At 35.8% G+C, this 27,203-nt stretch overlaps 1 protein-coding gene across 1 annotated transcript in view; it reads right to left on the bottom strand.

Annotated features, from left to right (window-relative positions):
• The window catches only part of TRDN (triadin), an 82,213-nt gene extending 55,436 nt beyond the window's left edge, over window positions 1-26,777 (bottom strand). Inside the window, exon 1 of the mRNA XM_006089229.3 lies at window positions 26,529-26,777. Within this exon, the coding sequence (XP_006089291.1) occupies window positions 26,529-26,550 (22 nt within the window). The 5' untranslated portion in view covers window positions 26,551-26,777. The remainder of the gene's footprint in view (window positions 1-26,528) is intronic.
• Between the last annotated feature and the right edge of the window lie 426 nt (window positions 26,778-27,203).

The raw sequence follows: 27,203 nt of genomic DNA on the forward strand, positions 1-27,203 counted from the left end.
TCACGAGGCAATTTTTACTGGGCGGAAGAGCAGTCATTTTATTGAGTATTCTGGGGATGAAAGTATATCCTCAGCACCTCAAGGGGTGAGGAATAAGTGGAAAATTAGGCCCTTATGTTCTAAGAACCTACTTAGCATTTATTGTGAGGTGAACTCAACTTTGATGTTCCTGCTACAGACTGGGAGAGAGGAGCCAAGTTCCTCAGAGGCAGCGCAGGGTCGTCTCTGGGAGTTGGGATGGTCAGTATTACAGGGAACAGTGAAATCCCCTATCATTTCAAAAAGCTTCTATGAATAGGATTTTACCATTGACGGGCCCATATTTCTGACATTTAGATTGCTCAGAACAGTTATTTCTATGGAGTGAGCATTTTCATAAGCTTTATTTGATTAAGCTTATTCAAGCATTACAACTGCATTCGCATCACCAAGCCACAGCAGATTCTGTAAAATAAGCTTTATAAAATTGTGGTTGCCCTAAAGCAGGTGTTTTTAGAAACTACTAAGCAGCCTGCCCTTGAGTAACATAGCTCTACAGTTACACTCTGTGAGATGTTTGCCACCCAATGTCTATTCCTGTCTTAGAAGAGAAATGAGAAACAGTTTAGGAATCATTTTTCTTGCATTTAAAAATCACTTTCCTTTTTCATTTGAAACAAAAGGGAAATGCATTAAATATTCAAATTTGTATGTTGAACTCTTTGGTTCGATATTAGAGGAGGTTCTTTAAAGATACCATCAATTCTTTTCCACATCTAAGTTCTGATTAAATATGCCTCTTATAAAAGATTCCACATATCGTAAGAAGAATCAGATCATTAAAAAAAGTTGAAGGCAGTTTTCAGGAGAAAATCATAATTGTTACTATCCTAGGCCCCAAAATGATCATAATTATATTGCTTTAGGCTTACATGGCATCTCTGCTCCAGGGTAACTAAAAATTATCACACCAGCCATAAATATGCCTATAAGGGAATATGCCCTATAGCAAAATCCTAGGTGTAAATTTTAGATTAATATATATGTGCGTGTGTATTTTAAAGTACATATGTGCACATAAACACACAAACACATAAACAGTAGGTTAGTGAGGCACATGTCACAACCTATTTTCATGAAATAATAGAATACCAACATTTAATGTAACTGCAATTAGGTCAGATATTTAACACAGCTACTTGTCTAAATTATTCATTCTTTCACTAACTTGGATTATCAGATTTTTTAACCAGTAATTTGACATTTAAATAATCCTATTTTGTAGCCTTATTAACTTATAAACTATAATGTAAAGACCATATATTTTTTTGCCAAAGGAATCAACAGTTATGAATGTTTTGTTTTTAGAGAAATTTTTATTATAGGTTATAGCTTTTGTATGATTTAATTACATGTCATAAAAAACTGAAGATTGCTAAATTTAAATATTTACAATAAAAATATGTCTCTAAAGGAAATCTGCTTCCTTCAATTATCCCAGGAACATAAGAATTCTCTGTAAATATTAAGAAATGCCTAAAGTATGAATGTAATTAAACAGAATGAAATCCTGGCTGTAGTATTTGTATTTGTTGATTGATATTAAGAAAACATACTCAACAAAATCTTCTATCCTCAGCACTTATAATGCAGGGATCATTTTACAGCTAATGAATGACTGAAAAGTTATAATATGAAATATCAAGATTTGAACATATATTTTAATATTTGGATAATATATCTTTAGTATTAAAACAATCAAGCATTTAAATTTTTTAATCAAACCTAGAGAATTCTCAGTTGCCAAATGATCAAATCTCATTCTCTAGCAAGAAGACCTGATAGATGAAATAAAAATAAACAAACAAAACAAAGTCTAGAAGATGGTTCAAGCCAAGAATATGCCTCTGTGATATAGAAACATTAGGCTAGACTATCTGTATCAACTGCTATTTCTTATTCATAAAATAATAACCACGTTTGAATCCATGCACTTCATAGTACCACTGAAATGCATGGTATAGCAAAACAGGAACCTTTCTTGGTGTCCTACAAATTGTTTCACATGAAACTGAGAGTAATTTATGAAATCTAAGTCTTAATTATGAACATTTTAACGAAATCACATTAATTTATTCCTTTGTTCATTTGTACTTTTCATAGATCTTCTGAATAAAAGTTTTTTTAAAAAACTCATTATTCTTATAGTGTCCCGTATTAAAGAGTATTTTATTATTTTTCATATGGTACTTTCTAGACTCACATCCTCCTCAGAGTCTGTGACCTAAAGCAAGCTATTAGTGAATGCGACAAAACTAATTTACCCTGCAATGGATCTTGATGAAAGACTGAATAGCTTCTAACTGAACTTTCCATAAATAGATTTGAAAACCTAAATGAGAAATTAAAAAGTAGTCAAGTATTCTTTTTATCTTCTCTTAAAGGTGGCTTTGGTTCTTCTGAAAGAAAGAGTAATCAGAAAAGGTCTTGCCAGATTATTTTAAAGACATTAAGAATATGTCACAGGTTAATAGCAAAAATTGGGGGATGGGGAGGTACACTGGGCAGGGGAGTAGGGCTGATTGACAGACTTCATGGGTGTCACCTGATCTGTTTTCAAGCCAATTCATCTCTGGAAATATAAATCAGGATTACCCCACCCTCCTACAGAGAGCAAGACCAATGGAATATGAAAGCATGTGATATTCTTCATGGAAAACTCTAGTGCTCAGTAAGCACCAGGAAGGGAATCAATCTGGCCTCCAGCAAAGACCTGGGTGCAGTAATGCAGGTGACACAAAACCAACAGATCTTTTAACTGTCACCTCCGCCTCTGAGGCTCTGTTATCTACCAAGACTCAACTGTAACAATGACAACAACCACCAGTCTAAAGTTTGCCACCAAGTCTTAGGCACCCCCAGCTTTCATCACTCATCCCTTCAAATGAGATAATCCAGTAAACCCCAAATCTCTGTTAGACCCCGGACCCATTGTGTCCTCTTACTCCTCTGTGAGTGTGAGTTGTCTGCAGCCTAATTCGGAAACAACTTCAACACACTGTCCATCTTGCTCCTTACTCCCTCTTAAGCATTCAGTTTTACTGAAACATAACCAGATCCTTTCATTTATGTATTGCCTTTTGTCTGCTGTCTATGTTTTCCTGCCACACTAGCAGAGTTGAGCAGTTGCAACCTAGACAATGTGCCCCACCATATCGAAAATATTTATTCTCTCTGGCCCTTTACAGAAAATGTTTGCCAAGCCTGCTCTTTGAGTCCAGGAAAGTAACTGACAAAACAGGAATTTATATATATTATTTACTAAATAATGTTTAATGTTTATTAAAATGCATTTCATTTTCAAAATTGACTGATCAGCTATTAAAAAGTATATACATTTATTTGGGAATATATATATATATATATATATATATATATATATATATAGAATGAAAATAACATAAGCTAGCATTTTATAAATATTAATTAGGCATAGGGGAGCCCTATGTAACAGTGACATAAAACTTTCCATGCTTTCATATCTAACTGGCCGAGATGGGTTTAGATGGGACAGTCCTGGGATTGAATCCTGGCTTTGTTCCTCATTAGCAACTGCACCTCAGTGTTCACCTATAAAACAAGAATCATTAAAACTATCTTATAGGGTTATTTTGAGGATTGAAGTATCTAGCATAGTTTCAGGCATAACTAACTCCTTTCCCTCTATTGCCAACCTTCCCAATTTATTGTTAACAGTGATAAATATTTTCCATATAAACATTACTTATTAAAATGTCTCTCTGAGATGGGGGGATTACTTCAGCCCTATCCATTCAGTTAATTTTGCTCTGAACATGGAATTCTGAAGTGATGAGATTACATCACTCTTTCATGTATATGATAATTGTCTTCATTTCTTTGAAGACATTTTACATGGCGAAGTACACACTGGTGTTCAACTCATTCATAACCACCATTATAAAAAAGCCAAGAGATGTAAACAATTCAGAAATGTATTTCTCCAATCAATGTTCAGAATGCCTAGTGGGAAAATCATGCATTTTCATTCATATGAAAAACTCATAGTGTTTTTAATTCACCACCAATTACAAAAAGCATAGTAATGCTATTTTTATTCATCCCTTGTGCAATTTAATGCTATTCTTTATTTTAAACCCGAATTGGATCCAAAAGAATTTTTTTCATAAGGTGGTTATTTGGAGTACAAGTTTATTTCTCCATTTTAATTAAAAAATGTTTTGAAGGTTGGTTATAGTCTCAGTATGCCCATCAAAACTTTTTCCAATATTATGCATTTGAATTATTATACAAATAAAACTGTAGACGTTCTTATGCTTTTTTTATGTGTTTGTATATTATCTCTGCAAGGGACAGGAGCAAGTCATACTCAGCTCAAGCCTCAGCTCTTTCAGGAATCCTTCGATATAAACAACCAGGATGCTTTAAATGTCCCTCCTGGACACTTCCAGACCACCCTCTTTGCACATTTATCTTGGACCTACCATAGTGTGTTACAATTGCCGGCTTATGTCTCTGGATCTCCCACTAGAATGTAAGTTCTTTGAAGCTTCTCATCCTTATTTGTGTATTTCTGGTGCCCAGCACAATGACTCACCCTAAATAAATGTTATAGGATTGGTGTGCTGACCAGAATATCAAATGCCTCTTGGTGCTTTTGATGAAGCAGTTGTTCCAAATACATGTGCTGTGCTACACAAAGCACAGAATGAACCTTCTGTGCTTTGTGTAGTCTTGGGCAGTTGTTATAAGGACACTTTTAAAAATATATATATTTTTACTTTTTAAGAGAGGAAGAGAAAGGGAGAGAGAGAAACATCAATGATGAGAGAGAATCACTGATAGGCTACCTCTTGCACACCCCCTACTAAAGATCGAGCCCGCAATCAAACTGTGACCTCCTTCAGGGGTCCTCAAACTTTTTAAACAGGGGGCCAGTTCACTGTCCCTCAGACCGTTGGAGGGCCGGACTATAGTTTAAAAAAAAACTATGAACAAATTCCTATGCACACAGCGGCGGCAAAAACACCTGGCGGGCCGGATAAATGTTTTCAGCGGGCCGCATGTGGCCCGCAGGCCGTAGTTTGAGGACCCCTAAAAGTTCATAGGCTGATGCTCAATCACTGGGCCACACTGGCTGGACACAAGGACACATTTTACATCCTCCCCTTTATCAGCAGATTATCACAGCATGTGGAGCCTTGCTAGCATGTGAAGCAATAGTGCTTTCCTTCCTCCTCAGCAGCCTGAGCGTCTGCATGTGGGACACCACGGGATCTCGGCCATTGCCTTCAGCTCCCCTGAAGGAGGCAACTAGGAATGCTGTGTGTTCTTCCAGGAATGGCACCTGGGTTGAGTATGCAAAGGGGAGGGATTTAGGATCAGACAAGGATGGACAAAACCTACGTGAGTCAACAATGGGGTGAATGGCTGAAAGATCCTGGCAGCAGGGGCTACAGAAAGGGGCAGCAGGCTTTGCTATGGGAAAATGAGAGAGAGATAGAGACAAAGGTTGGGATGGCAGGAGTTATAAGAGCTGATTTTAGTTTCTCTGGGTCCTAAGCCTTATCCCCGTAGAGATATAGGGGGATGGAAAGAAAATTTAGAGCTCTATGTTAAAAAATATTAATTAGCCCTAGCCATTTTGGCTCAGTGGATAGAGCACTGATCCACGGACTGAAGGGTCCCAGGTTCAATTCCGGTCAAGGGCACATGACTCAGTTGCAGGCTGGATCCCTGGCCCTGGTTGGGGTGCTTATGGGAAGCAACAGTCACTATGTCCCTCTTACATCGATGTTTCTCTTTCTCCGTCTCTCCTCCTCCCTTCCACTCTCTTTAAAAATCAGTGGAAAAATATCTTCAGATTAGGATTAACAATAACAAATACACACACACACACACACACACACACACACACACACACACACACACACTGGGAATAGGTAATGAAGAAAAAGCTAAGGAAGGAAACAACCACCATCATATTCACAGATAATTGTAAGTATTGTTGGGAGATGTTCCTGGGTATAGGACTAACTTTATTGTTCCCTTTTTGCTTTATAATTTGAAACTATGGAGAGCAGGATTCATAGTTCAGCACACTTGTATCCACTGCATACTATTTATGCATTTATGGCTCTTTATAAAAATTTTAAAGACTAAAATAATTTATTATTCATATTGTACTTATCAGTTGAATAACTGAACACAAGCAAAAATATTTTTTAAATAAAAAAGTGCTGTATCAACCTGATTTCTTATCCTTTCCTCACTCCCTCTGCCAACCATATTTGACAATATTTGAATTAGTATACAAAACTGGCAGGAAAGAACTATGTGAAGTATAGCATAATCAAATTTGAGATGATGAACATTAAATATTTGTAAAGACTGAATACTAAATTGATCAACTCTTATGAAAAACATAATGCTTTACCTAAAAACCGCTTAAAGCAACCCATGGTGATATGCCATCATCAACCCTTTTGCTCAGCCTGGCTGCATGTCTAGCCACATGGACTCAAGAATAAAGTTGCAGCCTTTACTGTCAATTGAAAAGCAGGTTTCATGTTTCATGGCAGGAACTACATTTCTTCAACAGTGAATCAAGTGTAACTGAAAATCAAAGTATGGGTGGTCTTGGCCAAAGCCCCAGCTACTCCAAATGCCTGATTTGTGCTCATCTGTAGAAGGTGTCTCTTCTAAGCAATCACAGCTACACCAGAGATCAGGCCTCATGAACTAAAACCACCTCAGATTCTGTCTCACCTCATTGACCAGGCATCTCCCTGCAGGGCACAATATTTGCCAACCCCAGTCTTGATCTATATGGACTGGAGAACGTTAGGTTTGCAGGAAACAATTAATTCAAAAGTTTTTGTTTGTGCGCTAAGCTAACGAACAAACAAAATCATACATTTGTGTAATATTTCAGTGTTTGTAAAACTGAAACTGAAGTTCACATATATTGTATCAAGTGACCTTTTGAGGTAGGCTAGGCAGCTAATCCCATTTTCACTTTAGAGAAAACTGATGTTTAAAGAGATTATGTGATAAGTACTGGAAAATAATCCTGCCAAGACTAAAACCCACAGTGGTAGACTTATCAATTCAATCAGCTGGAACTAGAGCATCAAGAATAAGGCAAATACCTACTGAGGTATTTACCCTATCTCAATCCAAATACAGGAGAAGGAATAAAGGCTCTGCTGACAACATAGAGTACTGAGCTCCATACAAATCACAATACTTACCATAAATTTACTCTTCCCTGCATTTACAAAGGGAAATTTTGGGAAAGCAGTTTTCAAAACAAGACTGTCATTATTTCCATATGCCCTACGGACTAGCAACCACAGCCCAGGATAAAATCTCAACAGAACAACAGAGGCAAAATATAATCATTGCTTTATTACCCCATAACAATGACTTCATTTTCTTACGTTAGCCAAGGGACAGTGACTATATTTAAAATAAATATGCAATTTAGATTTATAAAATTATACAGCATTATGAAATTTAAATTTTGACTTTAGGATGCATTATTCAATTTAGCATCAGTTCTTATTTAAATTTCAGATATTTCGATCTTTGTTATTCCAAAGGCTAATGTATAACAATGGATAGATCATGGATCTATTGAAATCCAATCACAATTATAATACTATTCATTTTGAATTTTCTTTTTCTTTATGGTAGTTTTTGAACAGACTCAGCACAAAAGAAATTAGAAAGGCATTATAAAAAAGAAGCATGCTTGTGTTTCTGGCCAAGTTTGGTTTTTCATGAATTGTAAACATATTCTAAACTAAGATCACTGACACAAGGTTGAAATTGGAAATGAGCAGCCTGATTTAGTCTTATCTGAGATGCCATTAGGAAAAATGTAAACATTGCTTTGTCATTCCATCATACTCATAATATATATATATATATATATATATATATATATATATATATATAGATATATATTTATATTTATATGTCAGAGAGGAAAGGAGAGGGAGAGAGAGAGGAGATAGAAACATCAATGATGAGAGAGAATCATTGATTGGCTGCCTCCTGCACACCCCACATTGGGGATCAAGCCCGCAACCTAGGATGTACCCTGACTGGGAATCGAACTGTGAACTCCTGGTTCATAGGCCGGTGCTCAACCACTGAGCAATGCCGGCCGGGCCACATCTAATTTTTTTACTTGAACTTCGGTAGAATAAAATTAGTTTAGAGTTATTTTCATTCCTTTCAGGATTTATTTATCCCTTTCTGTATTGAGGTTTGCCATGACTTATCAAGCCATCTTATTGTGATATTATATTGGGTTTATTTTACCCCACAGCTGAACATTGTAATATGAGCTCTATTTACTCACATATTCAATTATTTCCCCAAGATTCATGCAGTTACTCATTCATCAAATATTTACTGAGTATTTACCTTGTTCTAGGCATTGTTTTATGTTATGAGAATGAAAATGATGGAACTAGATTCTGCTCCCCCTAACTTTTAAACATTTGAGATTCTTTATGCTTTTCTTATTGCTATTGTCCATTTTCTAGAGAGCCTGAACCTTTTGCTGAGATGGCAACTGGAAATTCTCTTGTATATTTACCTTGTAACACTTTTTTAAAATGTTGGATATTTTCAGAAATCTCTACCATAAAGCATGCATTCCTGAAAGTACCATTATGTTGAACTGAAGTTATCAGCTCAAATGCACTACTTTCCTCAAATGCATCTACTGCAATAATGTACATACTCCTGCTGACATTCTCCTATATATTGTTAGAAAAACAAGACTAGAATTGATATCGTTATCAAAAGAAGTAGCACTGCATCTATCTGAAATAAAATGCTGTTTTTAGAAGATTGATAAAGCAAAATTCACCACGGAGTGGTTATCAGAATTTTGTCCTTTTTCATTCATTTCATAAGTGTATATTGAACATTTACCGTGACAGTCAAGTGCTGGAGATAAAATCAGACAAGATCTGGTCCTAACCTCCAGGAGCTTAGAGACTCTTGAGGAAGACAGACATGGAAACCATAATCACAGCATTGTTCGCTAATCGTGTGAAGATGTCCTGCACCGGCCACTGTGAGAACTCAGTGTGAGCAGTACCCCTAAGCCAGACAGAAGGACAGTATGTGTAAAAGCTTAGAGCATGAAAGGGGACTAGATTCCTTTTCACTGCAGGCAAAGGCACCTGCAGCAAAATGGAAGAGAGATAGGTAGGCAGAAAACACATCTATAATGTCCTTGACAGCTGAAATGAGAAGCTGGAAATTATAACCAATAGCATGGCAAGGCAGAGCTCAATTTTACACAGAAGGAGCTTGATCATACTTGCATGTTGGAAAGTTTGTTTAAATAGGAGGCCACAGGAGTTGAGAAACTGAATTTAAGAATTCTGTGGAAATCCAAGTTTCTGTGATAACAAGCTGAACACTGGAAATGACATGAAAAGTGAAGAAAGGGATAAAATTAAGAAATATTCAGGAAATAGTATCTGCAGGTTTTGAATGATTTGATGATATCATGATACCATGGGTGATATCATGATTAGAGGGCGGGGAAGATCAAGTAAGTAGATGGTGCCATTTACCAAGACAGAATATTGAGGAAAAGAAGCAGGTTTGCTGGGGAAAATAATGCATTTATAGTCACTAAAATAGCTGGATATTTATTTGGTCTGTTAAATTTTAACATTTATACACACACACACAGGCATATATTTTCACTGCATGGATAAGGGATATGACTTATGTATCATTGTTGAATAGATTCATGAAGATTTATTAGCTTATAAAATAAATATTTAATCTGAGCAGTAAGATCTCATCACTGTGACTCTTGTAACAAAGTCACTAGATAGTAAGTTGCTTACTTACTATACAGATTTTAATAATTATTTATATTAAAGCTATATATAAACTTGGATAAAACTCAAAATATATTACAGGAGAATAAGGTTATATTTTAGAAAAATGCATAAAATAATTGATATAATACATGAGACATATAAGACTGTTAATACAATTCAAGACCATTTCACCATTGTTTGAGACTTCATCTTGGTTAACACCTTTATTGCATATTTGAAAGACCCTAAAGTAGAAGATCCAACTAAGTCATGTCCAGACTCCAGACACACAGAAACTGAGATAATAAATATGTGTTATTTTAAGTGACTTAGTTTGTGGTAATATTGTTACCTAGCAATAGAAAAGTAATGCAAGGGGTCCGCTAAAATGAATTAAACTCTGGAAAGACCCTATTTATTTTTGCTATTTGTACAAGTTCTTTGAGCTGGAAGGAATAATTAAATTGTTTAAGAATATCAGAATTCTTAATAAATATAAAATAGAGATCAGTATGTGAAAAAAATTGAAATCTAAAAACTCAATGTGTAATAAGGTTTTACTGTAAATTCTAAATCTGAAAAATGCAAATACTAGTAATTTTAGAATAACCAAGAGAATCAGACTGGGTAGAACAAAAGTTACACCCTATTCACAAGATATAAGAGGGGGGGGGAAACAAAGAAACAATTGTCCCCACTTACTCTGTGAAAGTTAGGGGGACATTGCTATCTTTATTATATGAGTAAATAAAAATAAACATTTTACTAGTATGTATTATTGATTGTATATATGCATGTTTCATACAGACACCCACATAAGTGTATGATTTTTCAGAGCTCCCATAATGTTATTTGATCAATATAAGAGAAATAAATAAATGAATATTTATGTTGTCCTAGTATTTGTCAGGCAATTTGGTGCACTTTCAGACATACATGCTATGGACTGTGATTATAACCTTTCTATTATAGATAAGAAAACTGTATTTCACAAAGTTAATGTGAAAAAGTCACACTGTGATTTCAGGGGAGGGCAGGAGTCCAAAGCTCTGACTATCTGACTATATATAGTTTTTTCATCAGACATTCTCAATACACAGAGCTGGTATTTAGCCAGTAATCACAAGCACAGAATCAAAGCTGACATCCCTTCTGATTGGTTTAGGTGGGTTTTTTGTTTCTTTGTTTCTTATCAGTCAGTGCCTTTACTTTACTTGTTAATAAATGTTTTAAATATCACATCTACTTCTCAAAACACACTATTATTTAAAATATACAGGCTAGAAATTAATATGATTAAAAGGTTAAAAAGATAATGTACAGCATATGAAAAAACACTTTTTTCTATGGATCTTTCAAACTGTTAAGTAAAAAGACAAGAACAAGTTAAGATTAGCATTCTAGAAGACAAGCGGTAAAGAGGATGGTGAGTCCTACTTCAAATTTGAAAATAAAAGTAGAAATTGTGTTAAATCTTGAGAGCAGAGATTTGGGTAAAGACAGCTTGACATAAGCATTGTTAGACAAATAGTTTTCTAAGGAAAACATTGAATATATTTGCATGAAAATATTTAACTAACCCAGCATTATGAATCTTTCATTTTAAAAAGGCTCATAGGTATTCTTTCAAATATGTCAACTACAAATAATGAAAATTTCTTTCTCCTGGTCCTCTCTCAGATGTCTTTGTTGATGAATGTTAAAGGGATATTTTTTAGAAAGAAAAGCATACAACAGCAGAGCAAAATTATGTGGTGAGAAACCATAAATCTATAATATTTGTATAGCATTTATACAGTATAAATTCATATAAAGTGCACATAACTGACTTGTGATGCACAACATAAAATATGAATGTAAAGTTTTTATCTTAATAAATATTGAGTTCCTAAAACATATGAGACGCTTATAAAAAAAGATATTATTAGGTAACTGTAACACAAAAAGTTGTAATATTATTAGATAGAGATATTCTTTGATAAATGTAATTAAAATTATTTTTAAGTATTTTAAATATAACAGTAGCTTAAGGTCAACAGTTAGTAATGGTATTTTATTCTAGAACAATTTTGCAAGTGTCTTATTTTTTCTAAATTTATACTTCAGATATCTTTGAATGAATATTACAAGGGTCAATATAAAGTTATCTAAAACATATCTAACTATTGTTTCATGGTAACATTCTTATGTTCTTTGAATGGTGGGGAGCTTGAAGTAGGAAGTGATTCATACATACTTAGACCAATGCCTCCCAAACTTTGATGTGCATATGAATCATTTGGGAATTTTGGTAAAAGACAGATTCTGGTTCAGTGGGTTTGGGGTGATGCCTGAGAATGTGCAGTTGTAACAAGTTCCCAGATGATGAGGACGCTGCTAGTACATGGACCACACTTTGAGCAAAAAGGTCCTAGAGCATTTCAAGGGGTGCTTAGAGGAAAATTCTGCTTTTGGTTTTAGTTTCTAATTTTTAGCAACTCTTGAAATGAATAAACCTCAGACAGATCATGTTTAGCTGACGTGACTGTGGCTTTCATGAAATTAATCTCTGACCTGATTTTTTTTTTTAAACTGCAGTGGTGTCAACTTTTTATTAATAGGCTTTTATCCAGCAGAAAATGACCATAGCTTCCTGGTGTGTACAAACCTAGGAAGTGAAGGACACCCATTCTAATAAGGGGCAGGTGTCCTGGCTTAAAGAAGCCTTTTAAGGATGTACACTTTGCTCTAGCGGTTTAGCTCAATGGACTGAAGGTTCCCAGGTTCCATTCTGGTCAAGGGCACATACCTCAGTTCCAGGCTCCTCCCCAGCCTCACCCTGGTTGGGGCACATGCAGGAAGCAACCAATCAATGTGTTTCTCTCACATTGATATTTCTCTCTGTCTTTCCCTTTCTCTTCCACTGTCTCTAAAAATCAATGGAAAAATATCTTCAGGTGAAGATTTAAAAAAATTAAAATAAAGATTCACTTTATAATCATCTAGACATTGTGGACAATATGTATTCGATATTATGTGTACATAACTAAGTATATATGCAACTGTTATTGATTATAGAACAATTCACAATTTGTGTTTCAGAAATGCTCGTAGACGTGTATGAAAATAGATTAATCATACTGGTAGAGATATTAAGAAGGACTAAATACTGCACAAACTACAGCCTCCTTTCTTAAGATTTGCAATTATCTTTTGGTGGAAATACACACCAAAATGAAGTGTCTCTCTAAATTTTCTGGTTACCAGGGGGACATGTTACTAGAAAACTCCATTTATTGGAAGGAAAGTCAGCATATAGTTTTACATAGAGAATAACCTTGTCATTAATCCATTATTAATTGTCCCAATAATTAGCTCTATGACCTTGAAAAAGGAACTCCTTTTTAGCCTCAGTTTTCTTATATAGAAGGGAGCCATATTCATTTTATTTAAAGAGTGATTTATGTAAAAATATTTTGTGGAAAATAAATTTGCAATTCTTCTAGGTCAATTTTATATGAGCCTTCTGAAAATTTGTCCTTGGTGCATAAGAGAGATTTATAGTAACCAGATAGGCCCTGGTATATTAGTTTTCTAATGCTGCCATAACAAATTACCACAAACTCAGTGGCTTAAAATATCACAAATTTATTTACTATCTTACAGTTCTATGATTCAAAAATCCAGTATGGGTTTCAAGGAGCTCTAGGGGAGAACTGGTCTCCTTGCTCTTTCCAGCTTCCACAGGCTACTGTATTCTTTAACTCATGGCCTTTTCTCTATCTTTTGTATATTTTTTTATTGATTTTAGAAAGGAAGGGAGAAGGAGAGAAAGTTAGAAACATCAGTGATGAGAGGGAATAATCAATTGGCTGCCTCTTACACGCCCCCTACTGGGGATGGAGCCTGCAACCTGGGGCATGCCCCTACTGGGAATGGAACCTTGACCTCCTGGTTCATAAACTGATGATCAACCACTGAGCAATACCAGCCAGGCCTTTTCTCCATCTTTAAAGCCAATAGTGGCTGATCAAGTGATATCACATCTTCTAACCACAGTGAGGAAGATTCTCCACTTTTAAGGACTTCTTTGATTAGAATAGACCCACTCATATTATACAGAACAATCTCCCTATCTCCAGGCCTTTAATTTAATCACATCTGAAAATTCCTTTTTGCATTATAAAATATCACATTTACAGGTTCTGGGGATTGGTATATGGATATCTTTGGGGGCTATCATTATGCAAACCAAAACTAATATTTCCTCTACTCTTTATCAATAGACACTGTGTGAACACTTCTCTATGCAAAGTGTTGTCTAGGACTGTTCAGCAGAGAAAGTGCTGTGTGGGGTTCTTACATATTGAAAGTTGCCTCAATTTGCTGGCCCACAACCAGGGCATCTTTTAAGAATAATAACCAAATATAATGTCCACTCACATTTGGAAAATGTCCAAATGGGGTGGTAATTGAGAATCTGTTATGCCAGGTCTAAATGTTAATTTTTGAGCTACTGCCTATACAGTCTCAGATAAGGGTCACTATATATTGGGGATTACTTCTTTATCTCTAAGTAGTCCTTATTATTTATCTTCTTCCTGTTCCTTACAATACCAAGTTTATGTACCTCATGGGGATAGGTGGATTTCTCCTGAAAAAGAAGCTGGGGTATTTCAAGTAGAGGTCACCTTTTGTCCATGTACAGTTTTGTCCATGCTATCCAGTTTGATTGAACAAGGTATGTTCTCTATGCTGAATGTACCTTTTTAGCACAGAGCATAGTGTCATGAAATAACTATACATTGATGATAGAACCATTGAATATTAAATTAAAAGAAGAGGGATGATCATTGCCAATTTAAAAAAAATGCAATGATAAATGAATTTCAACATTCTTACAATGAAATACTGTACAGAAAGAAAAATAACAAACTACTGCTACATACAATGAAATAGATGAGTCTTAGAGAGTATTGAATCAATGCAGCAAGGTATAAAATAATACATACTCTGTGGTTCCAGAGAGAGAGAGAGCAAACTTGGCAGAACTAAGCTATGTTGTTTGTAGATGTGGAAGTCATAAAACTATAATGCAAAGCAAGAAGATTGTTATCCAAAAAGTCAGAATAGTTATTCCCTGTGGGGAAGGATTGGAGAAGGGGAGTCTTGATTAGGAAGCAAAACTGAAGTGAGAGTCAGTCGGTGGGTGGGCAGATGGAAATATGCTTCAAAGGTGATGGAAATATTGTTTCCCGATGTGGGTGTGGGTTATGTTTAGTAAATTATATGTAAATGTATGTGATGTATGCAGCTTTCATTGCCTATATTTTATGAAAATAACTTATAGAAAAATTAAAACCATTTTAAAAACTATGATGGCCCTGACCGGTTTGACGCAGTGGATAGAGTGTTGGCCTGTGGACTGAGGGGTCCCAGGTTCGATTCCGGTCAAGGGCATGTGCCTTGGTTGCGGGCACATCCCCAGTGGGGGGTGTGCGGGAGGCAGCTGATCCATGTTTCTCTCTCATTAATGTTTCTGGCTCTCTGTCCCTCTCCCTTCCTCTCTCTGAAGGATCAATAAAATATACTTTTTAAAAAAACAAACTATGATGACTTGCTCTGGCTGGGTAGCTCAGTTGGTTAGAGCATCATCCTAATACACCAAGGTTGTAAGTTCAATTCCCAGACAGGGCACATACAAGACTCAACCAGTGAATGCATAAATAAGTGGAATAATAAATCTCTCTCTCTCTCTCTCTCTCTCTCTCTCTCTCTCTCTCTCTCTCCCCTCTATCCCTCCATCCCTTCTCTCTCTCTCTCAAAACTAATAAAACTAAAAACTGTGATGATCCATTATACATTTCTTTTAACACTGAACTGATAAGAGATGGCTGGTCTCTTGAAAATCAAAAATTGCCATGGTTATCTAATTCATTTTTCATGTGTAAATAGAGCACTGTGGATTTGGGCTTCTAGGTAGGTCAGTGTTATCTAACAACTTAATTTTAAGTGAGTCCCTACATGATTAGCAAACACATTTGTCATTTTGGTAGTGACTCAAAGGATTAAAAGAAAACAAACACTGGAGATGCTCTAAGTGGACATGTAGAGTTCAACATGTCCCAATATAGGGTGACTATCAAGTAAAGAAATGTAATCCACACTCAAGTTTATTACTGAGCTTCTATAAAACGATGTGAGGCAATTTTGCAAAGTCCTGCCTTTCAGTTTACCCATCAGAGCTGCTTCCACCTGTGCCTCTCCTCAAATTATGCTGTCACGTCAACTTATTAGCTCAAGTACACAAAAATAAGCCATCACCTTTCACTGGTTTTTCTCAAGGGGGAATCACGTCATTCCATTTACTTGTGAATCACTTTGCCCCAAATTTCCTTAAAATTAGTCTTTTTTTCTTTCTCCTGTAGAATTATAAATAGCAAATCAAAGCAGCCAGACATAATTACATTTCAGTAAAGATTATATTTGATTCCAGAAAACTCTAATCACTGGACTAGATGGTTATAATTAATATTCTGACTTTAGTTGGTAACTGACAGGAGGATTTTAAAAAGACATTCCCACTTATCGAAATCCCTTCTTTTTACTTAAAAAGAATCTTCTGTGTAAGATTAGAAGATAACTAAGCCAGGAGTTTCTCATAGTTGAGCATGTTCATTCTAGTTGGTCATTAACTGGGATGTAGGTTAGCATCCCTTCAGGAAAATGTGTGGATTGAGGAGTCAAAATTGTGGTGATGGGTGCTACTGCATGCGAATTATCCTGCAATGTCTAGAAAGACCTTTCTGACAAATTCTCCTGCCCCAAATGCCAATAAAATGTGTCTCCTCTACCTTTGATTCCTCAACATAGAGCATGAGGCCAAGATATAAATTTAGTGAAAACTTATCAAATAAGTATTTGTTAAATAAATTAACCTAGAACTTTCAGGATCTCGGGATGTTGATGAAATTGAATTATTTGCATTTTCTTTCTGTTCCTGTCTTTTTACTTAGAAATACTAACTTAAGTTTTACTTCTTTATGAGAATCACTCATCAACCAAGTTCATCTATTTTCCTCTTCCTAGATTTCTATGATAATCACATCTCATAACAGTTTATTTATTTATTTTATATCAATCCATTCTTTAGTTGTTTCATGTGTATAAATGTCTACTTTAGACTTGAGTGGTAAGAAACCAAGGATTCTATCTCAGAATTTTTATATATAACTAGAAGCCCGATGCATGAAAATTCATGCAAGAATAGGCCTTCCTTCACCCAGCTTCTGGCACTGGCTTCCCTCTGGCACCTGGGACCCGGGCTTCCCTCCTCCGGCACCACTGGCAGGCACCCGGGACCAGGGTGGCTTCCCTCCCACCCCAGCTTCGTCCAGAAAGATATCCGGAATGACATCCAGAAGGACATCCAGAATGACTTCTGGTCTAATTAGCATATTACCCTTTTATTAGTATAGATTTTAACTGTTACTTCTTTTAGAAAATTGGAACTTCTTAGGAAACAGCCTTGTATCATATAGTTATTTATGCAATTATTTCATTTCTCCTGAGGACTACATTTGTATATATTTTATTTCAAGAACATCCTGATAAGACCACTAGTCTGTAACACTGGTTCTCATAGTAAGAACTTAGAACAACACTGACCATAGAGTTAGTTTTTATTTAAAAGCCTATTTCTCATTATTAACCTGAAGAAGCTTATTAATGAGTACCTATCTGACTATTATTTCATCATTTCTTATTTTTTTATATTTTTATTGATTTTGGAGAAGGAGGAAGAGGGAAAGAGAGATAGAAATATCAATGATGAGAGAGAATCATTGATTGGCTGCCTCCTGCATGCCCCACACCAGGGATCAGCCCACAACCAGGGCATATGCCCTGACCTGAAATGGAACTGTGACCTCCTGGTTCATAGACTGACACTCAACGACAGAGCCACGCCAGCTGGGCTCATCATTTCTTTATGCATTAGAAGTGGTGCTCCATAAATACAAATTAAGCTTAAAATAGAGTATTTGGGAATGAAAAGCAGCAATGGAAATACAAATAATGGGAAAACTATACAGGAGAGGGGCGGGGGGGAACCTAGAAATCACAACAAACAACAAGTTCAAAATAAATCAGGACTATAAGACACCCAACCTTTTCGATATTATTAACAATAGGATGCCTTAATAAAAATAGAGTATTTAAACCAGGATTTTTACCCAATTTCATAGCCAGGGAACTCTGTACCTTGGTCATTTGAGGGCTTCATCCCACAGACCTATCCCCTACAACCTATCTCCTTTTTCTTCATTTCTACATTGATCCAACCAACTCCTAATCTTGTTCTTTGTCCAGCCATTTACTTTCCCAACAATGGCATGTGCAATGCAGATTATCAGAGTCAATGATGGGGCACTCTTTATCATTCTAAAACTATTTTCAGCGAGTTTCAATGTGTTCACTAATTATAAAATTTATGAACGATAGCATGACTTTATTCAACTAAATTAAACACCCATCATTCATAAATCCAACTGTAGTCATATGTTTTTAAATCTGTACAGTCTTTTTTTTTTCTTTTTCAATCTACTAGAGTCAGGAACCTTGTGCTACTCATCTTCATGTCCCCATTGTCTGACATTCAGCCTAGTACATAATAGGTGCTAAAATATTGATTACAACTGAAACTCTGACGTGACCTCCTGCTTTATAAGTCTGTTTATAGGTTGGTAATTAATAGAATCTAAAATTTTGTTATATTTCAAATGGACTTATTTTAATTATTTGCTTTTCTCTAAATGTAGCATCTAATACTTCTGCAGATTTATATTCACAAACTTGTGTGGGTTTTTTTGTTTGGTTTTTTTGGTGTGTGTTTTTTTTACCATACTAATATAACTGAAAGATTCTATAGTACACTCTTTTCCTCCCAGGTAACTGTACATAAGTCAAATAGGAATAAGCAGGGACAAAAATAATAGCTCCAGCACTGAAGGTCAAAGACGCAACACTTGGTATTTACCATTTCTGTCTTGACATTGTATCAAATGTCTACCACGGAAATTCTTTTAATCACATGATGATTTTATTTTAAAAGGTCACAATAAATTTTCCAGGGAAACCTTGCTAAAAATGTATTTTGAGAGTTCAAATAAGTGGAAACTGATTTTCTCACATCCAATGTGCTAAGACCTTTTTAAAACTAAGTTCTAAATATTAAGCACTTTTTCTTTCTTTCATGTGTCTCATTTCAGTAACCCGTGGTGGAGAGAGAACAATGCAGCAAAGGAGTATGACAGGTAAAACCAGTCCATTGCAATGAGCTGTAGCCGTCTGCCTCCTGAATAAAACCAGATTCCCCTTATAAAAAGCAGGCTGCTGAATATTAATGAAGTTTGTTCCTGTAGTTAAAACATTGTATCTTCAACTTGTTTAAGTGAAGACCACATGCCCCAGCCTCTGTCTAGCTACCAAATTAGAAAATACTTAAGCCATATATATTTACTAATGTAATGTTTAAGTACATTGTGAGATGGGCTCTGTGGTTTATGAGGAAACAGCTCATTTACATACCAAAGGATCTCTCAAAATCATAGATTCTGTGAGTCTTTGACAGCTTGCTTCAGCAAAAAGATGTGGGAGGTTTGATGTTTAGAGAGCATCATTTGTACAGAGAGAAGGAGAACTTTACTCATTACCCATATGCCAACAATATTCTTTTTAACTTCCTTTGAAGATGGAAAAATACTATATTTTTGTGTCAGGAAGTTCATCTATCTCTGAATAACCCTTGCTTGGGGAAATACATGTTTATGTGACACTCAAGTAAACATTTCCTAACAGAGATTGTGCATGACACTCAGATTATCCACAGGAAATCGGAATTGCGGATAGCAAAAAACTTAACTTTCACAAATCTTCCTAAAACTTGAGGATGAACAGAACCTAAACTCTATAAACTTGCAATAATTGTGAGGTATTAATGCATAGTTACCAAATAAAGGTTTTCACCTCATTTACAGGTTTTAAATTGCATTTCTAAATATATTCTTTTTTATTTGAAGGAAGAAAAGAAAATACTGTTTTAAACTCCATGACTGTAAAACCAAAAGCTTAACAGAAAAAAACTTAGCCATCTATGCATTCTCCTTTCAAATTGATATATTCAACCCAAAGGTCAACGTAGACGATTTAAAACTTGCTTAGTTGCACCATTTTATGTTTCTCTCATATTAAATATTGTTAACTGATTAAAAATTAATGCAAACAGTATTGGAGGCTTTAAATCTCTAAGTATTCCTATGCCCTTGGAATAACTGAATAGGCTCAATTCATTTTGCATTGTAAAAGTAGCATGATTTTTAAATTATAGTCACAGTGATGACCAAAAATAAATAAGAAAAAACGAAAAGCACTTAAGGTGGCAAACAGAACATTTTCCCTGGGTACTGTGTGCTCAAGGTGTGTGTGGGGGGAGGGGGGAGCGGGGTGGGGGGGGTGGGGAAGAGTCACTATTACAAATGAAAAAAGCTACAACAAAAAGATTCTTAATGGAATCCAGCTAGGACTGACACTAAAAAAGATATATTTTCTGTTCACTTTCACTGCAGATTTTGCACCATGGTTGCTTTGCACAATTAAAACAATATAAACTTAATTTTACCAACTGGCAAGATCTTATAAAAAGTTGAAAAAATTATCTGGCCATGTGACACACTATTAACCAAGATTCACCCACTAGTTTCCGGCCTGGCCCCATGAGGCTCTCCCATCCTCCCCAGACCACATATGGTTAAGTAGTAGGCTAATGCTTGAACCCAGATTTCTGACTTGAAACCCCACACACTTTCTACTATGTCACACTGCCTTTAATTATTTTAATGCTGCCTTCTCTCAGCTCTGCATCACTTTTTCTATCTGGTTTTCAATGAACTATATCGCCCACTGATTTTCACAATCTCCTTTCTTCACTTTTTCTAAATTCAACTTGAGCAGTACAGAAGGTCAAGTAGTTTAGTCAGACCGATCAGATTTATGTGATATCTGCCTTCTAGCCTTTCAGAGTTTCTGTGATATTTAAAAGAGATATTCATGTAAGACCTTGGCCCTTAATACCCTGTCAATACCGAGATGTTTCTGACCATAGTTTTTCTTAGAATTATTTTACTTGCATCATACTGGCTCCTTAGGTTTTTAAGTTCTTAGGTTTTCACATGGACCGTCTCAAAATAATCTGTTACTAATTAATGTCTCTAATTAATGTCACTGATAATTTGGAAAAAATTATATGAAACTAACCTCCAGATTTTCACATTATAATGACTATATTTAAAAATCGGCATTTCCTTGTCTGCTGTTACAAATGTAATGTACATTTCTGGACTCCTCTAACATTAGTATATTTGGTTTCCATTTCAATAACAACAGATTGTTCATTTTAGAGAATAATTTGCACTTATAAATAAACCAAATGCCCGGTGCACAAATTCGTGCACCAGTGGGGTCCCTCGGCCTGGCCTGCAGGATCGGGTCAAAACCAGCTCTCCGACATCCCCTGAGGGGTCCCAAATTTCAACAGGGTGCAGACCAGGCCAAGGTACCCCAACAATGCACGATCAGGGCCAGGGAGGGATGCAGGAGGGCTCTAGGGCATGTCCAACCCGTCTCGCTCAGTCCCGATCAGCTGGACCCCAGCAGCAAGCTAACCTACCAGTCAGAACATTTGCCCCCTGGTGGTCAGTGCATGTCATAGCGAGCGGTTGAGTGGCCTTAGCATATCATTAGCATATTATGCTTTGATTGCTTGAACAGATAAACAGACGACCAGACATTTAGCATATTAGGCTTTTATTATATAGGATTTGGTGGTCAGTAAATTCACTTACCAATATGTGTGTGTGTGTTAGTCAACAGAGCCAAATATCAACAGTTCAACAATTGAAATTTCTTTTGAGAGCCAAATTTTTTAAACTTAAACTATATAGGTAGGTACATTGCTATTAACTTAATTAGGGTACTCCTAAGGCTTAGGAAGAGCCACACTCAAGGGGCCAAAGAGCCGCGTGTGGCTCTCGAGCCGCAGTTTGCCGATCACTGTTTTAGTCTATCAGCTTCTTTGGCATCTCTTTTTGTTCCTAATAACTTATTTGAAGGAACTGGGTTGTTTGTAATGTAGAGGTTCCCATACTCGGGATTTTGTTGACTTCATGTTACGGAATAGTTTATAGCATATTCTGCACCCCTCTGTTTCTTAAAAATTGGAGGCTATATTTTTATTGTTGTTCTTTTCTTTTTTTCTCCTTTTTTATTTTTTTATTTTGTTAGTCCTCGCTATCATTGCCCTATATTTTGCCAATAGCTTCCCTTATTGTGGTTTCCAGACTTTTATCCAAGGGTCTTTGCATTTTTCTCTAGTGGTACATAATAATAAAAGAATTCTATCCTTGCATTTAAATGGCCTGTACACATATTTTCATTTAACTGTGCTTCTTACCATCATGATTCTCCTCCAACTATACTGGCTTATTAATTTCAACTTTAAAAATGTGTTTCTGCATCTAAAAATGATATTCTGTGGTCTCTTGCTTTTCCTGGAAAGGAGAACATACCCGGCAGTAATTGGACTTGAACCTAGTGCTTTATTCTCTTTCTCCTCCTGCCACACACAAGTCATCTCCACTTAGGCCAGAGTAGCTGCTCTTGGTTTTGGTCAGATAAATACAGACATGTAAGTTGGATCTCTTCCTTCTTTTAATTTTACTATCTGTTGCTCTAAATGATATAACTTCTGTACATAGTTGTTAATTAGTTTAGCTATGAATTATTGATCTTTTTCCTTGAGAGCAACCATGGGTCCTCGTGTGCTACAGATTCTATCAAAGCAGTGCATTGTGTAACATAAAAACCCTCTCGTAGGTTTGATACAGAAGCAGTGAAATACACTTGAACTAATAGTAAGAAAAGAATTGCATACACAGTACAATAACCCTTCTCCTGAATCCTGAAATTATATAATAGTTTAGAAGTTGAGAGAATGACATAACTTATAACTTAAAAAAAAGAATTTTTCTCAACTAAGTGTTCTAGTAATGCTAAGTTAATTATATATATAGGATTTCTATCAACAGGAATCTATTATGTAAATATTTTATTTCTTACTATTTTGGAGGTCTTTAGACCAAAAGAGCACAATTATTATTGTAAACAATAATTTTTTTATGTATTAGTTAACTGGCAATTTGAAAACATTACATATTTTTTCAACTTATTTTTTAAAAATCTCCATCTTTTTAACAAAGCTATTAAGAATTAATTAAAGTCATTTTATTAACAAATTACTCAAAATGTATTTTGCATAGTGATACATATTGTCAAATAGATGCTGAAATTGGTAGTTGAAAATTCATATGGACCTCAGAAGGGAAACTAACTTAGGCACTTGTCTAGGAATAACTGAGCCTCTACAAAGAAGATAGAAGGTTATTTATTGTGTTAAAACTTAGTGCTGTTTGAGTCTGATCCAGTCTGTGTCTGGCTCTAACCTACCCAAAGTAGCATTGGCCAAACCAGAACAGGGATCTAGTGTAGGCCCCCATTAACCTCCAAATTCATACCAGGCTAACTATTAGTATTGATCCCAATGTGACTTTGGGATCAGAGATGTGGTTGTGAATCCTAGCTGCATCATATACAGCTGTGTGAATTCAGGCAAATTTCTAACCTCTCTAAACCTCAGGTTCCTGTTCCTGTCTCATCTGGTTGTCCTGAAGATTAAATGATCCTAAAGCAAGCTTAACACTGTGCTTGACATATAATGTCTTCTGAATAAATGTGAAGTGTTATTATCATTGTAATTATAATTATCTTTATTAATTTATCAAGGCCAGAATCAAAAGATGTTGTTTGCCTAAAGTCCTTTGGTGTTCAACTTGGTCCTAGTTCTGTTTACTCTATTGTTCTGTTCTTGAAAGACAATTCCATACCTTGCATTACTTCCTTTTGTTTGTCAGATAAAGTCATCAAGCTTGGAACATGCAGTGGAAATCTACGTGAAGAACTGGGTAAGGTTTAGAGACATGTCCTGCATTATGGTTGAATAAGCTCTGGGATACACCAACGGAGACATGAAGTGTATCCTCAGACCTCCTGTAATTATTAATGACCATGGAGAGTCATATAAGTGTATGAACCTCAGTTTTTTCAAAATTTGAGGTGAGGACAGTGAACTAGAACTCTATAAGAGGCTACTGAACTCTAATTTTCTTAAGTGCTACGATGATGTGTTTGCTTGCTCTGTGATAAACGGATCAGAAGAGTAATCAGTAGATGTCATAGGCTACTAATGCAGTGTTTATATTTCAGTAATGTGTCCAAAAGTGGTGCAAAAGAAATATAGCAGGTGAGAGGAAAGAATATTCCTGGTTGTACCAAGGCCCTGTAGAAAAGTACACTTCTAAAAGAAGGCTAGACGAGACACAAAAAGTGAGAATCATGAAGACAAAAAGAAAAGTGTCTAGTAGAAGCAGTGTGCAAGAAACTTTAGATCACCACTGAGAATGACTGAAGTGCTAACCTTAAAAGTTAAGCTCTGATTTGGCAGCCTAATTATTATTTGAGAAATGTGATTAATAAATCATCCCAGAAAATTATAAGAGCACATAATTGATGTTCAGATGACATAGGTCCTATGAACTGCTAAAGCCAGGGAGTAGGAAATGACCATCACCCAGGAACTGGGTGGCATTTTTGCATTTTTAATTTATTTCTAATTCAATGATTTTTAATGGGTGACTCCAGGAGGTCTTCCAAGAACACTTTAAACTCTCCCATGGGGAGAACATAGAAAAGTTCTATTTCATATTGAAGAATTCTCCTGTAAAATGTTTTACCAATTAAGTGCAAAGGTCTACAGAGCATAATCTGCAGACAAGCCAAAAATGTTTTGGCCAAGTGACCTCCTGATTCAGCTGGCAGTCCTGTGCAGAGGTAGAGAAATATATTCATAGGTATCTTAGCAACTTGTGCAGGGCTAAGCAAGAAGTTTTTATAGACAGCACTCTTTAAGGGATAGGAAAAAATGCTGCTTATATTTAGTTAGCAAGTTCTCAACTAAAATGGGTGAAGAGGAAACCTGATATCCTTTTACAGAAAAGAGAAAACACAAACTAGATTTCAGGGAACGAGCTTCTAATCTTGGCAATACTGTGGTCTTGAGCAAGTCACCGAACATCTGAGCTACCGTTTCTATTTCTGCCAAGTGGAGATAATAATGCTGACTTAATTGAATTGTGTGAGGTTTAAATAAGTAAATACACACCAAGCCCTGAGCAAAATACCTGATATACAGGGAAATCTCTCAGCAATTGTTTTTGTTAATTTAGGGTATCAGACTAAATGTCTCAATGGAAAGTACAAGTAAGATGTTTCTCCTGATAAATACAAAAAATCTCCAACTCTGATGTCACTGTGTGTCCATAGAACTGTCTGTCTGCAGCACCAAAACCTCAGGTTCTATTTTTCAGTTGTCTGATTAAAAACAAACCAACACAGCATTCAACTTGGAAGCTTTTGAGAGCACCACCTGTCTGATTTTCTTACAGCTGTCAGAAGCAAATTTTAGATCCACCTCCCAAATTTTTACACCAACTAGAACCGGATTGTGTCTGTGTTCAACATGCTTGAGTTGTTTTAAAGTGTCTTTTTAGCTTAAGATATATATATATATATATATATATATATATATATATATAGTTATATATATATTTTATATATATATAACTATATATATAATTAGATATATAATTATATATATAATTAGATATATATAATTAGATATATACATTTGTATATTTACATCTAAACATACATTTTACATATAATACATATGTAAAGCAATTACTACCATGGTGAAATAATTAAACATTATATGCTTTATTTATAGCATGCACCTTTTCAGAATAAGTATGAAATAAAATATTTGTTTTAAAATAAAGATAGAATTCATCATTTGGGGGGGGAAGAAACATGAGTGCATAAAAAGAATCAGAATACAGACAGTTTTAAATTGCTTTATTTTGGAAATCACATTGATCTGTAGTGATTTTCTGTAATTCCAAGCCTTGTCTCTAGTAAAATATTAAAAAAAGAAACTTTGAGGGAGAACTTATATCTTAAATTTTATACAAATCTGTATGTGTGTGTATTTATATACTCCAGTTAGAAAGGAAACATAAATTAGGATTTCTATTTTAAAATACCAGTAGGCAAAATACTCAAATTCGAAGTTGAAACATGAAATACAACATTTTAAGTTCATTGTGGTCTCCATGCTTGCAAGCCTTGTATTTTTGCTAGGTGAGATATCAGCTATGTTACAAGGCCACGGCTATTTATAGAGGTGTGGGTGACACTGTTCACTAGTGGGGCCTTTGGCGTAGCAAAAAAGTTTCCACATGCAAAATTTCCGAGAAACCTCTTCCCATTCCCCCAACACACCGCTCTGCCCGCCTCTCAGCTCCCAAATCCACTTCTCTGATCCCGTATGGAGTCACTTGATCAAAGCAATGAACTAAAAACAAGATTTTAAGTCGGCACATTGACTGTCAATGTCTACTTGGTATTCTAGTTGATACTATCGGAAAATGGTAGCAGTACCTTCGGCAGTGATCTCAGTCATGGTGTTTCCAGAGAGGAAAGGCAGGCCAAGAGTCCTGGTCTAGTGGCACTTTGCAGAATACTTTAGGATTCGAGAACTCTGCTGGGGGCGTTCTGGGTGAAGAGTGAGGGCTCTTGGTTTTCCTGGCTGTTCCTGCTGCTCCTTTGTGTCTTCTTGAACTTGTATCTTCTCTGCAGAGTTCTCCCCCTGGAAACAACCTGAGCCCTTTCCAAGCAGCACTTGTGGCTCAGGCAGAAGTATCAGCTTCGAATAAAAATAGCCTCATCTCCCTAGGACTCTGCAGTACTTTTTTTTTGGCACTGGGAAACACACACACATACACACACACCAGCTCCCCAGCCCCAAATAGAGATAGGGAATAAAAAATAAAGAAATAATGAAAGAAGGAAAGAGAACTAAAAATTATTGCTTAATCCCTCACAGTTTTCCTAAGATAATTACAGTTCTTGGGGTCTACATCTGAAAACATGAAATAAAGAGTTGAAAGTAATCTTATCCATGATAACTCAGATTTATTCTTAGTGTCCTTAATGCTCAGAACATTCCTCTTCCCCTTATTTGGTGTGGGGATGGCCCTGTAATGTCTAGCAGAGGCAAAGGGGAGGGTAGTCTTAAGTCATTTTCTCCACCTTGATCCCCTATTAGTCTAAATC

Source organism: Myotis lucifugus, unplaced genomic scaffold (assembly GCF_000147115.1).
Source record: "Myotis lucifugus unplaced genomic scaffold, Myoluc2.0 scaffold_57, whole genome shotgun sequence".
NCBI classification, from domain to species: domain Eukaryota; kingdom Metazoa; phylum Chordata; class Mammalia; order Chiroptera; family Vespertilionidae; genus Myotis; species Myotis lucifugus.